General features: G+C 39.0%; 1 protein-coding gene across 1 annotated transcript in view; it reads left to right on the forward strand.

Moving 5' to 3' along the window:
- Positions 1-16,253, forward strand: part of LOC107038724 (protein amalgam) — a 54,376-nt gene extending 38,123 nt beyond the window's left edge. The window contains exons 3-8 of the mRNA XM_015257982.2: positions 718-925; positions 4,499-4,657; positions 7,320-7,448; positions 8,240-8,377; positions 10,452-10,601; positions 15,232-16,253. Coding sequence (XP_015113468.1) covers positions 718-925; positions 4,499-4,657; positions 7,320-7,448; positions 8,240-8,377; positions 10,452-10,601; positions 15,232-15,482 — 1,035 coding nt within the window. The 3' untranslated portion in view covers positions 15,483-16,253. The remainder of the gene's footprint in view (positions 1-717; positions 926-4,498; positions 4,658-7,319; positions 7,449-8,239; positions 8,378-10,451; positions 10,602-15,231) is intronic.
- The last annotated feature ends 703 nt before the right edge of the window (positions 16,254-16,956 follow it).

Below are 16,956 nucleotides of genomic sequence, written 5' to 3' on the forward strand. Positions count from 1 at the left end.
GTGCAAACTGAAAAAAAAATTTTTTCACCGGGGGCCACAGGGTCAGATTTTCGGTTTTTACTTGGACCAATGGTCAGATTTGTTAACACTTTCATTTTTTATTTGGATAATGCATGCAAGCGTAGGGATAAGAGTGGCTAGAATAGATTCTGCAACCTTCTCTCCTTGTTGGGTAAAAATGTCAAGCCTCCACATACATGCATCTCCCCTCCACCCTCTCATGAAATGTCGATTTTCGAGATTAAAAAAAAACAATTGCATTTTTTATTTCAATAACGCATGAATAAACAGGGATATGAACGCAGATTTAATATAGGCCCATAGAATTACGGGGACCGGCAAGGATTTGGACGGTCTGAATACAAGCCCTGCTTACACCTAACAAGCGCTGAAATGGGACATAACCAGAGGTAGAAAAGTCTCGGAAGCACTTGGGAAGAGGCTTCCCAAGACCTATCCAGTTCTGAACGGAAAGACCTAAGTAGAACTTGTCAGGTCCAATTATTCGACTCGGCTAGTGATTTATATTCGGAAAAATCACGGTATGAGGGAGTCGCTCAAGTATAAACGATTTTGAGCAAAAGCAACTGAGAGTAGGATCTCACTTATTATCAACTCTCCGTCAATATTTGAGAACCATAAAAATAGATTGCGAGTGAATGGGTTTCCGGAATGTTACAAGACTTCTATTTTCAAATATATCTGGCACTTTTGCAGGTGGCATGGTTACGAGTCGACACGCAGACCATCCTAACGATAGCAAGTCACGTGATCACGAAGAATCACCGAATTTCAGTAACGCACAGTGGCCATCGCACTTGGTCTCTGCATATACGCGACACGCGAGAGACGGATCGTGGCTGGTACATGTGTCAAGTTAATACAGATCCAATGTCCAGTAATACGGGATTTTTGGAGGTTGTTGGTAAGTACTGAAAATCCAATTATATGTAATGGTACATCAAGAAAATCCCGAGTGCTCATGAGATTCTGATATGAACCTGATCAGGTGTTACAACTCTTGGAGAATTTTTTTCCAATATCGATAGAGATGGAATGAAAATGGAAGAAGTCGAGTTGCTCTACGACCCGATCAGGTGCTAGCGCCTGCAAAATCAGGTGCTCCTGCGCCCCTACCAGGTGCATTTACAAACCTGATCAGGTTTGAAAGTTCATATGATCCTCAAATCGGGTTTCTTATCAGGAGAAAAACCAACGTGTGTTGTCGCGTGACCTGATCAGACTGAACTATATACCTGATCAGGCCTAACTGTGTACCTGATCGGACCCTCAATTTTCTGACATTTAAATTCATAAAATTGATGAGATTAGGATCAATATCCACCGACCCCTTAGCTTCCCGAACTAATTAGGTTCTTCAGCGAGCCTGATTAGGAACAAATGTTTGCGGAATAGAAAACTCTGATCAAATCCATGACAAAACATCGCATTTATTTTAACTACCTTGCATGTAAATATCTGTATCTGAACCTGAATCAGGTCCAAATTCACATAATACTTCTACGCCTAATTTACTTAATGAAGTCATAAATCCTTCCTACACCCATCGCCATTAATTCAACAATGCACAAGTCTCTTCATCAACCAAAAATATGCCATATTTTTTTTTATCTTCTCGCCAAGTTACCGCTCTCTCGTCACTGACCTATCATTATATAACCAAGTAGACTGGCTCGCCAAGATAGAGACGTGCGTTCCACGGTATTCCGCCCATTTTGCCACCGATTTGCAGCACTTGGGCCGATGCAAATGTATGCAAAGTATGCCATACAGTGCACTAGGCCGATAGTAGTCCTACTGGGTGGGAAGGGGGGGGGGTCTATTAAACGCGTTCCTGGCGACGTGCCGCTGGCTTCTCAACTAATAACGTACCATCACTGTCTCACTGGCCCACTCTTGCTTCCTTCATCACCCCTAAATCCTCCATTATATTTTTTCCCTTCAACCAACTGCAATTACCGGGGACGTGTGAAGGAAACTGGTGAGATTCTCACGTTGGCCACCAACCGGAAAATGATATAAATTTTTTACGACCTCCGCTTTTATTTGTATTCAAGCTTTCATTGTCCTTTTTTTAGCTCCTTTATTTTCCTATCTTTTTTGAATTCCGATAGGCAAAGGGCGGTTTTATACTCCGCCGCAAAATACCCTCGTTAAGTTTTTTCCCTTCTCTCTTAGCTCTTTGGTTATTCCTTGGAGGGGTTTTCATCGGTTGTTGTGTAGAAAGAGGCCGGAGGTTAATATTCTAGTGGCAGGAGGGGCTGTCGAGGCGAGAAAATGAGTGATGATCGTGTGGGACCCATCGGTTGGGTGTGATTTTTACTTATGAATGGAAATTTCAAATGATTTTTTGGGGAGTTTTTAGAATAAATTATTTCAAACGGGTGAATGATCACGTTGAAAAATTATATGTTCCCCTGAAGAGATCTTTCATCGTGTTGAATCAATTTACTTGTTGAAAAAAAACAGAAAGCTTCCACCAAAACATGATCATTTTCGTGGCAGTAATTGTTCTCGTGAGACATTTATATATCTTTCGGGTAAATACATTCGTTTTACACAGAATTATATGAGCCTCCGGTTTTATCAAGTGAATTAATGGAGTAGTGTGTATCTTTGGCCAAGAAACACTTCTAACTTCCATGGGACAAATGATAATTTCAAGAGGAAACTACAATTTTTTTGCCGAAAACTGTGTTATTGGCAAAACTAACTAATTTCGAGGGGACAATTTTTTTTTGGGAAAAAAATATTGTTTCTTCGTCAATGTATTCTTTCCATGGCATAAATTTATGGAGTTCTCTCAGATCAAATGATTACCGTACAATAGATTATATTTTTTCCTGCCAACAGTTCGAATTTTTCTAGTAATATTTCTGATGATCACGACGAAAATTTAATTGTTGTGAAAGATATTAAATTTCTTTCTATCAAGTTGGTTAATTTTCCTCAAGCAAATCGGTTCCACTCCATCAAATATTCTCACGTGGAACATTTATTAGGTAATTTTTACAAGAGATCACTACAAACGACTGAATACCCTTATCCGCTTTCCAAGGCTTGAGTAATGTCAAGAGAGGGATTGCAAGGAAGGCACAAATCTGCCTCTCGTTTCATTCTCTATATCATTCTTTCTACTCGAGTCCAATAAAAATTAGAACTGTTTTTTCCCATCGAATATCGCCTCCATCCATCCATATCTGTAAATCCATTTTGACTTTCTTTTGTATCCCCCCGCCCCTATTCTTTTACGTTATTGTTCCCGTCGTTTGAATGAATTGCCCGGTGAGCACGATAGCCTCACGACGTGCGCGTTGTTGGGAAATCGAATCGCATTGCTCTCCCATCTTTCATTCATTCCTTTTTTTTCTCGTTCCATCGTCCTTCCCTTCCTCCCGCATCAGCTTTGTGCATGAATGAGTGATTGGAATCAAGAATGCTTAGGAATCACAAAGGTTACGTAAGGGTCACCCTTACCTGATTTTTATAACTGTTCTTACGACCCCCATGATCTCATTAATTTTTTCTCCCACGAAAATTTTATTAATTATTGAAAACGTCAAACATTTGTATTATTATATTAATATAATATAATGAATAATACTATATAGTACAATATATGAGTAGAATAGAATTGAATATTTATTTTATGAAGGAAATCTCTAGAATTTCATTTATTTGTAAAACATCTTCTATTGAAACATTTTCTATAGGAATTCCTCGACATGAATTCCCCAACTTTTTTCACTTTATTTTTCTCTCTCTCTCTCTCTCTCTCTCTCTCTCTCTCTCTTCTTTAAAAAAATCAAACGAAAAAACTGGAAAAATTTGAGCCAACGAATTTCTGTAGAATATTTCCAGGTAAACACTTGTATGATTTAATTATTTTGATTTTGAAATTTTTCCGTACCTTCTCTCACTCTCGATCATCCTCCCAACGTCTCAGCCCACAACGATTACGAATAAATCACGTCCTGCAATGATTGAAGTATTTCAAAGGCCTTCTCCTCAGATAAATTCCCCGAAAAGTTCTTTTTATTACCGATGCCATACCCCAGAATGCATTTATAGTCACTGGTCACGATATCACCCTACTGGATTTACTTTAAATCGATTTAACGCCGGTAAAGGTGGTTGGTACCGAGAGACGCCCTCTCTCTCCTCCGCCTTTCGAGTTGAATTGCCAGAGAGAATAATAGGTTGAAAAAATCCACGGAGAGAGTTATTGGCAATTTAGTGTTGACAGTTGTTCGCACGAAATTTTTTAAAAAATGTTTGGCATTCGTCACGAGATTCAGATAACCGTGATTCAAGTTGCTTCACAAAGCTTTGAATTTTCCATTCATGAATTATTCTGAATCAATCCAGACGGAAAACTCGTACATCACGTTGTTTTATTAGTAGAGAGGATGCAAAATAATGCGTAGTCGCTCATGTGTTGTTTATAATTGTATTTTTTTAAATTCACGTGTTTCAGTACCACCGGACATTCTGGATTACCCGACGAGCACGGATATGGTTGTGAGGGAGGGGAGCAATGTGACCCTTAGGTGTGCTGCTACTGGCACACCCGAGCCGACTGTTACTTGGCGACGAGAGGCTGGGGGAAGGATAGCCCTGTCAAACTGGCATGATGGTAAGCATTGACATTGATAAAAAAAAATATTTTTCATTTTTTCCACATACTTTTGAGAATTCCGGATAGCCCGTCGCTTGAATCATCGGAATGGACATTCACTCGGCGAAAAAATTCGGGATTGGCGAAAGTCGACTTTCCCCCCGAAAAAATCCAAGATATCCAAGGTAGGAATTATATAGGCTGACGATGGAAACAAGCCTGTGCGAGCCTAGGTTTGGCGAGGATCAGTGACTCAGGCCTCGGACGGGCTTGATTTCATCGTTCACTCGAGCCTGAAATGGGGGCGATTCAAGGGGCCATGGCCAAGATTGAATTCAGGCCTAGTTCAGGCTTTGAGTATTGAGGCTCAGTACGTCAAGGCTTATTCGAGCCTCTGCAAGGCCTCAAAAATGAAAGTTAGTTTCGATTACATTCCTTAATTTTTATATCGATTAACGTTTCTGATGCTAATGAAACACTCAAAGGCGCCAGAAATGTCGAAATAAAATTTTTTTTTTTACCTGGGGCGAAAATGTCATCTTGGATTTTTCAGGGGAAAGTCGACTTTCGCCTTAATTCAAATCGAATTTTTCCGCCGGGTGAACGTTGATTCTGTATTTTCTGGCCCGCCTAATGCCACTGCGCCCCTCACTTGCCCCAGAAATGCAGAAATAAAAATTTTTTTTTTTCACCCGAAGCCAAAGTGCCATATCTAGGCTTTTTTCGGGGGGAAAGTCGACTTTCGCCAAAATCGAATTTTTCCGCCGGGTGAACGTTGATTCTGTATTTTCTGGCCCGCCTAATGCCACTGCGCCCCTCACTTGCCCCAGAAATGCAGAAATAAAAATTTTTTTTTTTCACCCGAAGCCAAAGTGCCATATCTAGGCTTTTTTCGGGGGGAAAGTCGACTTTCGCCAAAATCGAATTTTTCCGCCGGGTGAACGTTGATTCTGTATTTTCTGGCCCGCCTAATGCCACTGCGCCCCTCACTTGCCCCAGAAATGCAGAAATAAATTTTTTTTTTACACGAGGAACTGTACATAGTCCCGTCAGTCTTTTTCATAAGTTGCTCTGGCTTCATAAAAGGGGTTATGAAGCAATAAGAAATTATTTGAACACATCCGTAAACATTAATATGATTTATTTAAAAGAAGTGCGATTGAGCCTTTAAAATTTTGTAATTCAAGGCTTGGACCAAGCCTTGGCGCCAAGCATTGTTCAAGCCTTATGGACTAAGTTTGAAACGAAGTTATCATTTTGGAGCTGAAGGAGAGCAGATCCAAGGTTGAGCCTCAGCCCTGATTGAGCATTTCCAAGCCTTGGTCCAGGGCTTGATGAGCCCTATTTCTATCGTCAATTCCTACCTGGCAATGATCATGAATTACGTCTCTACATTCTTGATATAATTTATAAACATCCCCGAAACATATTCTTAATTACTTTTTTAATGACCATTTTTTCACATTTCACAGTTAATTACGAGCTGCACCTACTCCCCTAAAACCCCGTTCTAAAATTTTAAAAGGCGCTCGCATACTCGCATTACTACGTAAAATTGCACTGGCCATGACGAAATTCACTTAGTGCACCTCGTGGAAAATATTATGACCTCAAAGCAGGAAAAATTAAAGGGAGATGAATTCCTGATAGAGAAATAACTCGTGAAATTTTTCGTTGGGATAGAGTCGCAAGTGGCTTCACTTGATTTGAAGCGGGTGGATTAGCAAAAAGAAATAGAGTACCAGGAATCATCTTTGACAAAGATAAGCAAAACGAGTAGTTACGGGAATGGGGGTAATGAGAGGAGCGATGTAGCTGACGAATGAAGATGGGAAAATACAAGCCTCAGTGAGAAAATTAACTTGCTTCAAAGGTGTCTCTGGTGGATATCCCGTTACCCATTAATCAACATTTTCTCACTGTTCGAACTATCTGCTTTAGTGGGGCTCAGTTTAAGGGTCTCTGTGGAGATAGGACAATTGTTGAATTTATCCCATGATGTTTGACCCTCCATTGACCCTTATAATTACTTTTATGACTTTTAACATGTTCCTGGCCCTTACTTCACCTTTATAACCCTTATGAACCTGTTGTGACCCTTGCGACCTTAATTCCTATAATTTTTATGACATTTCGATCGCCCTCATTTGACCCTTATGACCCTTGCGACCCTTATGACCTTTATGACCCTTATTATAGTCAACAGAATAATTTGTCACCATACAGTTGACTCTTATGACATTATGACCCTTACACGAACCTCTTGCGAACCTTGTGACACTTATTATAGTCAACAGAATGATCTGTCACCATTCGTAACAATTGTGAATGCCCAGAAAAGTTCTCGAGTGATATTCCTCCCGATAATCCATTCCCTGCATAAACCCTCAACAGGTGTTAGCATCCGAATAAAACCCAGATTTTTAATCTGTCTCCCTCACAGTTGTCTACAAACTCGTTTCTCATCCCTCCACTTTCTTTAATGTCCCTGGAGATAACGGTGTTCTCATCTGCTCACCATTGAGCAAATTGCACTGTGTCTGAATATGGAAGAGTCTCGTTCATAACCAGTGAAATGAGAAATTTGCACACCTGAAACAATTGCTTCCACTTACTTTATGTCACTTCGTTGCTTTTCCTTCTAATTTCCCGCCTATTTACAATGAACAAACCGTTGCAGCGCAGGTACTGGAAGGCCCGGAGCTGGAGTTAATCCGAGTGACTCGACTGCACATGGGACCCTACCTGTGCATCGCTTCTAATGGCGTACCACCCTCTGTTAGCAAGCGAATCTTGCTCATCGTTCACTGTGAGTAAAAGAAAATTTAACGTTAAAATGAGAAGAGAAAATTCGATGGCTCATAACGGTCATAAGGTCCAGAAGATATAACTGTTTTTATGACCCTTATGACTTTAGTCATGACCTCCATTTGAGCTTGATCAGCATTATGACACGTACCTGAATCAGGCTCACCCAAGGACCTGATCAGGAGGGATGTTGAATCAGTGCTTGATCAGGTCTGTAGATTCACCTGATCAGGTATCATTAGGTTAAAAGGTTAAATCTATAACAATTCTAACCCCAGAAAATCATTATATGATGGAGATTAATTATTTGAGAGTTGAGTTGATTAAAATCGCTGAAGATTCTTTCATAAGCCTTTCGGCACGTGCATGTGTTTATTCGAACCTGATCGGCTTCTTCATTAGGCTGAACCTAAAAAGCTGATCAGGCTTTCCAGGAAACCTGATCAGTTCTCAGAATATCTACATTTGATTTATATTGATTTCAGCCCAATTTTCAAAATCAATGCCACACGAACTCGAGAACCTGATCAGGTGACTTGCCCAACCTGATGAAGTGTCAGCAGATCAGAATAACTGATTTAATATGTGCAACCCAAGAAAATTAATTTTAGGAAGTATGTTTGTGTGAACATGAACAGGTTCGTCAGTCGAAGCAACCTTGTGACCTGATCAGGTTCGATTTGCGGACCTGATTTAGGTTCGGCTATAATTATATGGCAGTAATTAATGGAATAATTGTAATAATTTGAGGGGAAAAAAATCTTATGTCGATTTTTCGTCTTTCACCAACAGTTTCACCGATGATTCAGGTTGAGAATCAGCTGATTGGTGCTTACGAGAATCAAACCCTAGTTCTAGAGTGCAACAGTGAGGCTTATCCACGTCCAATTGCTTACTGGACTAGGCCAACGAATGAGACCATAGTAAACGGTAAGTTTTAATCCCCCCGTGACAGAGTTTCTGTCATCACTGTAAAGGCAAACGCTTGGCCCAACTCAACCGCTAAATCAACGTTCGCCACAGCGGTAAAGATAGTTTACCACGAGGTAAAATGAATAATTTCCTTATGTCCACATTGGTCGGATGGCTACACGACTCGGTTTTAATGCTCAATTCGTGGAATAAACTTTTCGTTTCCAATAAAAGCCCTCGCTGTCGAGTTGGTCGAAGTAGTTAAAAAAGTCATTTGGTATCCTCTGCTTGAATGCTGAAAACTTATTCTTTCACTTCTTATTATTTCAATGGATTTGACATCGAGACTGTTTGATTTAACTTTTGGGAGGATAAAATTCAAAATGTCACGTCTTCGTGAACTTCATTTTCCATGATCATCTGAATATTATGGCACTCTCGCATTTATAAAATGAAAATCGCCCAATTGTAAAATTGCATTGCAGACCGCATGAACTCCAAGTGCATGAATTCACGGCTTTCACCTCTCAAAGTAGAACTTCATAATGATACAATTTAATAAGAAACGTTGGGAGAAAAATTCGCATCCCCTCCCTTCATTCTCCAGTGCAACTAATACCATCTTTCGTGTACCCAAGCTAAAATGCCAATTTAGCATGTTCTTTCGTCATGCCAACACCGGGCGTTTAACCAAGTTTCATAAAGCTCAAAGCTCAAAACGTAAATATCCGAGTTTATTGCTTCTCCTTGTGAGCAACCACTTGTTTATTTCCCATGGCCAGCAGAACGACACTCGGAGTTTTCAGTGCACTCGGGTTATATTCAATATTTTTCACGAGTCATCGTTCTAATGCCTCCGTACCTCTTACTTTTTCACACTTCTCGTCTCGACGACCCTGCAAATTAGGTTTTTTGAAGCAGTGGTGCACGCTGCAATTAGACTTCCATCAGAATTGCGTGCTCCAGAGGGTGAAGGCATTCTCAACATTCTCCTGAAAATCACCCACTCATTTGAAATCCCACGTAACAGGCGATATTACAACTACCCCTTTGTGACACTCTCACTTTGATAAACTGCAACGCAGTTTGCTGGTGCGTGACTCGAGCGTTTTAATTGTTAATCCGTTGCTCGTCAGTATTTTCGGGCGGCTTGAAAAATATTGATATTGTCGTGCATTGTTGCTGAATCGATTTATTCTCTCACTTGGAATGACATGTCTTGTGCAGGGAATGAAAATCCGCTGGATAATGTCTGAATTTTGTGAGAGTTTGTTGAATTCCGCAGGACATGGTCTACTCAGAATGGAAAAACCTGATTCAGGTTCAGATACCGATTGTCAGGGCGAGAGAAATGAAAATCTCTTCCTGAAATTTTCCGCCATTTTTTGTTTGAGCGGACCTGATCGGGACCGCCGTTTAATGGGGCCTGAAAATTTGATCAGGGGGATGCAGTTTGTTGAATATTCATGGTTGCATCTGATCAGGGTGATTTATGGGTCTTATCAGGTGTTTGTATGGTGAAGTGATTCATATTTATGGCAGTTCAGAGGTATATGATGTTTCGGCTGACCTGATTCGAACCCGGTGTCTGAACCTGGGGTCGACCTGATTCCGGTTTAGGTGCAAATTAGGACGATGTGATTTTTTAATGGGACATTCGGTGGAATTGGGCATCGACGATCATGGTCAGGCCCTTTCACTGACTGGTCATAAGATCCTGATCAATGCATTTCATTTACGTACCTGATCAGGCCCCGTTTGCGATTCTGATCCTGACTCAGGTGTAGATTCCAGCGCTCTTTGAATTAATCGATGGAACTTTCTATCGGGTTGTGCTTGCGCGATCCTGATCAGGCCATGTCATTTGCTAAATTCCAGGACTTGATCAGGCTTTTCTAAGCACCACCGACAATGCACCCTCAAACCACCTCAGCACCTTCGAATATTGAATCTAATGGAATTAATAAATCACTAATTCAAACTTCTTAAATTATCGAACCTAATTAGGTGTAGCGGCTGACCAGATCAGGTGCCCTAGAAATCTTCACGTGATTTAGGTGGAAAAATGGAATTAAAAAAAAACATTTTTCAGACAATAATTACAAGGTGGACGTCAACACCAACGGCTACGTGACAACCATGAGACTCATAATAAGATCGATGAGACCGCAGGACTACGGATCTTTCCGTTGTATAGCTACCAATTCACTCGGAGAGACCGATGGGAAAATAAAATTATATAGTAAGTAAAATGGTCCAAAAAATAATAATTGAAAGGAAATAATCACTCGTCTGTCAATGGCCAGTTTTTTCCGATACATGATCGTTAAAAAAAGGATTCAGCGAAATAAATGGGATTTCATTTTCGCATACATATTTCGTTGCATTATTCACCAATTCAATGAGCAATTTTTCATTACCCCCATTACTCTCTACATCATCGCGAAAACGTATTCGGGATTATATCTGAATTGAACATGGTGTACTCTGGTTTAAAAAATAATCCTCATTATTATCTGACAATGAATTTTAACGGTATTTTCCAGCCATTTGTTCTATACGTATTCAATTGTCAGCGATAGGGAATGTCCGTCCAAAACGATAATTATAAAAATCCAATTAACGTATATGCAGAATGTAAAACTGTCAAATGTAATTGGAAGCATGTGCGACCTGATGGATTTTGTGTAGACGGTAGAGCCTGAAAATTTCCCTCAACGGTCAGTTAATCCCGAATTAAAGCTGACCACGCATGAAAAAATTCAATGGAAAAACTTTGTGAATTCTTTAGAAAATTCGATTGGAATTCTCCAGAAATTCTATTGGGATTCTTCTAAAATTCTAGGGAATTCTCGTTAAAATTCTATTAGTTTTTTAAGCTGATTCTATGAGAGATTTGATAGAAAAAGTCGGATTTTCTAATGGAATACAAAACAAAATATAGCCGAAAACATTTAGAAAATTTGTGCCCAATAAAGTTAAGAGAAAAGATCTCATAGAAAAAATGTTAAAATGTAAAAAAATAAATGGAATTTTAACGAGAATTCCCTAGAATTTGAATAGAATCCCTATAAAATTTCGAGAAAATTTCAACAGAATTTTCTAGCGAATTCGCAAAGGTTTTCTACACAAATGTTTCATACGTGACATTTTGGTTTAATAATCGTCTCGATTTATCATTTCATAGAAATTTCATATTGGCATCGCCAATAACTCGTGAACTAATTTCTTAAAATTCAATTTGGTTGAGTGGTTGCGGAATTCGAATGCAATTGATTTGTATAGACGACAAGAGCTTCATTCACAGAAGTTATTCCAGAAAAAATGAGAGGAATTTCAACAAATATGATGCACTATTTGTGGAATTGCGAGGGTCAGACGAGTGGTAAGTGTTGAAGGTTGTTAAGGGTCAAGAGAGAGAGAGAGAGAGAGAGAGAGAGAGAGAGAGAGAGAGAGAGAGAGAGATCGAAAGAGTGAATTAAATCAATTGCTAGGCTCTGATGATCTATTAATATTATTATTGAACTGGATATGATCATCTCTCGCCGGGATTATTTCGAAAAAATAAAATGAAAAAAGGAGAGTTGCTCGTTAGGTTGAACCATTGTTCACAAACGTCGGTACATTTTTATGGCGTCACAGTAATTCAATAACGAATAGAATATGAAGGAATATTTGATGCACTGCGGTCACGTCAGAATGCCGCTCCGATGTGTCAGTCACCGAGTTGCCGGTAGGATAAATTCATCCAATCTATTGGAAATGACAGTGAGTAGGAATAAATAAAATGAAGTGACGAATTCAAGGGGTTTGGGTAGAAATTGTCGCCTGATGTGTCGTAACATCTGAAATAGATGACTTTTTTTGTGGCTTCGAGCTGAATACACGATGAGCTGATCGTGATTTGTGGAATTTATTATGTATCTGGTATACTCGTAATAAGTGGCTGGGTGTTCTGAAATGGATTCGACGAGAAATGGAATAATTGAGAGAAAATCTTGCATGTGTGTATGTGTGTGCGTATGTATCGAAAATTTTCATCAATTTTTCGCTACTGAATGGATAGAATGAATTATAAAATTTAATTCATCGATTAGTTTTTGTAATTTTTGAATTTTTTCGAAAATCCGTTGTCCCACGATAACTAAAAAAAATGTTCTGAATTGATTGAATGATGGCTTAAAAAATTTGTTTGGATGTCCTTTTGACCGAGTTCGAAGATAGTGGCGATAGCAATAATAGTTATTTTGATTTATTTGAAAATTTGCAAAAAGTTTGTATTTTTTGAAAATCAGAATGCCGGGGATATCTTTGAATATCATGTTTCAAGTGAATTCAATCATAGCTTGAAATGTTTATTTTAATGCCATTAAGTCGAAGTTAAAAGATCATTACGATAACTATATTGGTTGATTTGATTTTCATGATGATTGTTGAAAATTTCGAATTTTTAATAAATTTCCCTGAAAGTGAGCTTTCTGATGGTCTCTTCAAATGAGATGTTTTAAATTTATTCAAATACGTATAAATAAAATTTTTCTATTCACATTTTATCGAAGGGCTGAGGGGAGAGATAGAATCGTAAAAGGGACAATCGGTTGTATAGAAGAAAGGAATAATAAGAATAATGATGATGATAACACTCAACCAAGAAGGCAACGATGCGTAGGATAACCATTCGGAAGCATATTGCTAATTTATTAGCAAAAATAACTCTACTATATGCAGTACAAGAGCAATTTCCCACTTGTTTTCTCCCATAAAATGCTTTTCTACTTTTGGAGGAAGATCAATGAAATAATTCATAACCAACCTCCCTTCACACGCCCCTTTATTTCACATTCAACGAATGTACTACAATTTTTCTATTATCTATTGTCACCCGTGCGCCAAACCATCATTAAACTTGTCGTTTCCCTCCATGTTTTTACGGTAGAAACGTTAATTGGAACATCGTTACCCTGCGGCCGACTGTCATAGTCCATTCAAATGCTCCACGTCCAAGCGTTGTGTGACCCCGAGTCGTCAATAAAAACCGGAGATACAGGCAAAAAATGCGTAATAAAAGAAGAGAGAAAGATAAATATAGATAGATTCGATACGCACGATTCTACAACAAAATTGATATTGAAAATGACAGTGGGTTTTGACAAATTTTTCAACAAGCGGTTGGATTGAAAGTCCGGGCTTATTCCGTAGCGTTAACTCATCGATTGCTACCGCACTCCTAGCCAGGCCCATAGGGATATTCTGAAAACAGAGTGACCTCGGCCAACATCGACAAAACACATAACCGTATCTCAGAGACGACACGACCCCGTCCGTTTCTACTTGTACAACCACGAAAATGAGAAATCCGGGGCGAGAGGGGGAGGGAGGCCGCCGCATTTACATTGGACATCGATCGAGCATGGGATTAACGAGTGTAGGCTGGTTGTATTGGAGATGTTATTGGAAGGTTCAGTTTCAGTGAATGTGGGACTTGGGGAATTCAATGGACGCTATGACTTGTCTGATCCTCCTAATGCGAAATAATGGTGTTTCATAGCCTATTTTTCTACTCAAACAACCGAGAATAAATCTCGCTGAACGTTATCTAAAACAAGTGGACAATTCCATTTTTTAATAAATGAAACTCAATAACTAAACTAGTTATTGTTTTCGAATGGGTTTTCTTTTTTTAATTCTTATTTCACTATTCTCTTCTTCTATTTTTTCATGTCACAGTACTATCATTAATCGAAATGTCATCAAAATTTTGCGTATTATTTCGTTCTGTCGATTAATTCAACATTCAGACCCTCTCAAGACTCGAATTCGTTTTCAGTCCGGATTTAATCGAGGTTTAATCAAGGTTTAATGAGTGTATAGCCTGGATTTAATCAAGGTTTATTCAGGATTTAGCCACAGTTTAACCCAGGTTCTGTCAGAAGTTACCCTAGTAGAAATCAAATGTCCGAGCGCCGTCGCCCCGAATTTCCAGGGGTGACGCTCGTATACGGTCAGACTGAGGAGATTGTGCCTTTGGTTTTCAGAGGTGGGAGACAAGGATGTGAGTGGGGATTGACTAAAGTGGGGGTAACTCTGAGGGGCACAATCTTCTCAGTTCTATACTGTAGCATACACGTGGCTAATGGCGGAACGTCCCCTCTAGCTCGCCCAATATACGAGACTAAATGTTGGAGCGCGCGCGCCCACCAAATGTCGCCCTGCCAGTCAGAATTTCTACTAGGGTAGTCGGAACCATGAATCAATATGAATAAGTATTCAATATAATAGACTGGTACCTGAGCTTAATAGAAATAGAGATTTTGATATAAAAGCTCATGACGGTATTGTGTAACTTGATAAGTAATGATGCTGTTTTCACCATTTTTCAACTTGATTAAGAAGGCATTGAAATATATTTTTCAAGCCCTGATTCAATTGCTATTACTGATGATTCTGTCAGAAATAATGAAAAATCCGATTTTCTCTTTCAAATCGCATAAACAATGTGCTGTAACTCAGCAACTAATTGTGCGATTCCCATCATATTCTGATAACATCAAGAGGACATTGTTGTCAAATTTTTGAGTGATCATTGAAAAATCGATTTTTGGTGAAATATCAATTTTGTAGAATCTGTATGAAAAATTGAATTTCATTTGGTGTCAATGAATAGAGCTTATTAAGTCGGTATTCATGAGGAAATTCGAAAATTTCGAAAAAGATGAAGAAAAATAACAAAGTCGCATATTTGGGCTTTTTGGACCATATTTAGTAACCCTAACACAAAAAATTGTAAACTCAAATGTGAGCGATTCTTTCCAAAAGCTTCCAGGAGCAAAAAAAAAGAATCCTCACGTTTAATTCATCCTTTCTCCTTACAGAGATACCGAAGCCACCAACAACCCGTAAGCCAAATATCCGTCGCGACTCGAAAAAAGCCTGGAAGATGGATCAAGAGCGCAACAAGAAGACAGGTGGAATACAGGACGAGTTGAGTCTGAAGGATGAGGATGACGAGGAGGATTCAATCGATTTTCAATCGTCCACATCCGGCTCAAGCTTTCACCAGCTCACTTCCAGTTATCTCTGTGCACTTGCAACAGTGACGCTGGCATTAAGACTAACTTCCTAGGTGGTTGAGATAATACCAGTCGGTGCATAATCCACGATTGCTGTTTCCCCTTCCACCGTGACTTGCTAAAGTCGCGGATAAATTAATTGCATTTCGATTATGAATGGAGTCGAATCAATATCCATTTTTCATTATCCGGATTTCTTCGTCAGGAGTGAAGAGTGATGATAAAGTGATGGTGAATGGGCGGGAATGGGGATTATAGAAACTTTAACAAGGGAATGGGGCAATTCAGGCCCTAGTCTTCCATGCATTGATTAAATTCACGTGATTACGGTCTGAGGTCGGGGGAGCTGGAGATGCCGAGTCACATTTTAAGGCTGCGAATGGGCGATTCGAGAGGATGGGCGTTCGGCTGAATACGATGTGAGTATTGTTCGATAAGAAATTCACATAATCGAAGAGAAAGCCCCCTTAAACCCTGAAAGACATTCGCGGGAAATTGAACAGGGGCATGATGGTATCTCCACTAGAAAACTAGTGTCGGCAGGTGAGACACTTGTCCTCTTTTTTTGCACGTTTGGGTTCACAAATTTAAATCGATTGTAGTGTCTCAAATTAAGACGTTCAGACATGCATTTTTGATATTCTAGGGGTATTACTTGATGATTTTTTGTTTAGACCTGATGATTTTGCATTTATTTTTTCAAATATTTCGTTGGTTTTACACTGAGAGAAAAAATAGTTCTGACGAAAAATTATATGTTCTTCTAAAGAGATCGTCTGTCGTGTTGAATTAATTTACTTGTGGACAAAAATGAAAGTCTCCACCAAAACATGATAATTTTCGTGGTAGTAATTGTTCTCGTGAGACATTTTTATGTCTTTCGGGTAAATACATTCGTTCTACAAAGAATTATGAGGCTCCGGTTTTATCAAGCGAATGTTATTGAGTAGTGTATATCTTTGTCCAATAAACACTTATAATTTCCATGGAACAAATGATAATTTCAAGAGGAAACTACAATTTTCTTGCCGACAACTGTGTTATTGGCAAAACTAAATAATTTCGAGGGGACAATTTTTTTGGGAAATTCTATGGTATGGTATTCTATTCTATGGTATAAACTTATGGAGTTCTCTCAGATCAAATGATTGTCGCACAATAGATTATATTTTTTCCTGCCAACACTTCGAATTCTTTTAGAAATATCTCTGATGATCTCGACGAAAATTCAATTTTCGTGAAAGATGTTGAATTTCCTTCTATCAATTTGGTTAATTTCCCTCAAATATAATTTTTCGGATGTATACTATGTACTTATGAAAACACTTGGCTGAAGGCCCTCGGGCGATGGCCTATTGTAAGAATTTTTTTTTGTTGTTTGTAATTTTCTTGCAATAAATTCCGTTAAAAATTAAATGAATTTTTCGGAAGAGCTAATTTCTTCTCTCAGATTGAATTCATTTGACATATCCCACGGTCATGACCTCTCCGACTTTCAATAAATTCAGAGCTTCAATAAATTATGAT

Source organism: Diachasma alloeum, unplaced genomic scaffold, assembly GCF_001412515.2.
Source record: "Diachasma alloeum isolate Michigan unplaced genomic scaffold, Dall2.0 Dall_scaffold_00178, whole genome shotgun sequence".
Classification (NCBI taxonomy): domain Eukaryota; kingdom Metazoa; phylum Arthropoda; class Insecta; order Hymenoptera; family Braconidae; genus Diachasma; species Diachasma alloeum.